The sequence below is a fragment of the Camelina sativa genome, unplaced genomic scaffold (genome assembly GCF_000633955.1).
Source record: "Camelina sativa cultivar DH55 unplaced genomic scaffold, Cs unpScaffold05518, whole genome shotgun sequence".
Taxonomy (NCBI): domain Eukaryota; kingdom Viridiplantae; phylum Streptophyta; class Magnoliopsida; order Brassicales; family Brassicaceae; genus Camelina; species Camelina sativa.
Window position 1 is genome coordinate 1 of NW_010926603.1, and position 557 is coordinate 557.

The window sequence follows — 557 nt, forward strand, 5'->3', positions numbered from 1 at the left end:
CTTTGTACCGTACCGGATTTTCATCGTTAACCAATTCGCACGGTACATTCATCTTATCGTCCATATCCAAGCTATGCAAGCTCGCGAGGGAGATTCTCGTATTCTCTTCATTCAAAGTGACTTTGTGAACTACACTCTTGTATAATCCATTGCTTAGCACTTCCACATGATCACCAATATGGACCTAATTAAAGAAAAATTAGCATTTGCTTTCGGTGATAAAAAAAAAAAAAAGAATTAATGGAAATTACGAAAATGATAATGACATTTTTAATTTAATTGGAATCTTTTAACCGGAAGAAACCAAATTGTATATTTTGGTTAAGGTCTAAACCGGAACAGATGGAACATACCTTAAGTACCCCTGTGACTTGGGGGACAACAACCCAGCGGCCAGAGCCACCACCATGAGCCATTGGATCAAAGATCTTAAGACCGGCCAAGTTCTGTAGAAGGATGGTGATGCAACTATAGTCTGAATGCGGCGGCAGGCCTAGCGCCTTCTCAGGACCCGGACACGGTGGATAGCAGTTAACGGCCATGACTTGCGTGCCGTT

At 42.0% G+C, this 557-nt stretch overlaps 1 protein-coding gene across 1 annotated transcript; it reads right to left on the reverse strand.

Annotated features, from left to right (window-relative positions):
- Positions 1–4: 4 nt before the first annotated feature.
- On the reverse strand, positions 5–551 carry LOC104774779 (flavonol synthase/flavanone 3-hydroxylase-like; the record flags this gene model as incomplete). Its single annotated transcript, XM_010499233.2, has 2 exons — positions 5–184; positions 354–551. Coding segments are annotated over 2 exons (378 nt in total), but the record flags the coding sequence as incomplete, so codon positions are not given.
- Between the last annotated feature and the right edge of the window lie 6 nt (positions 552–557).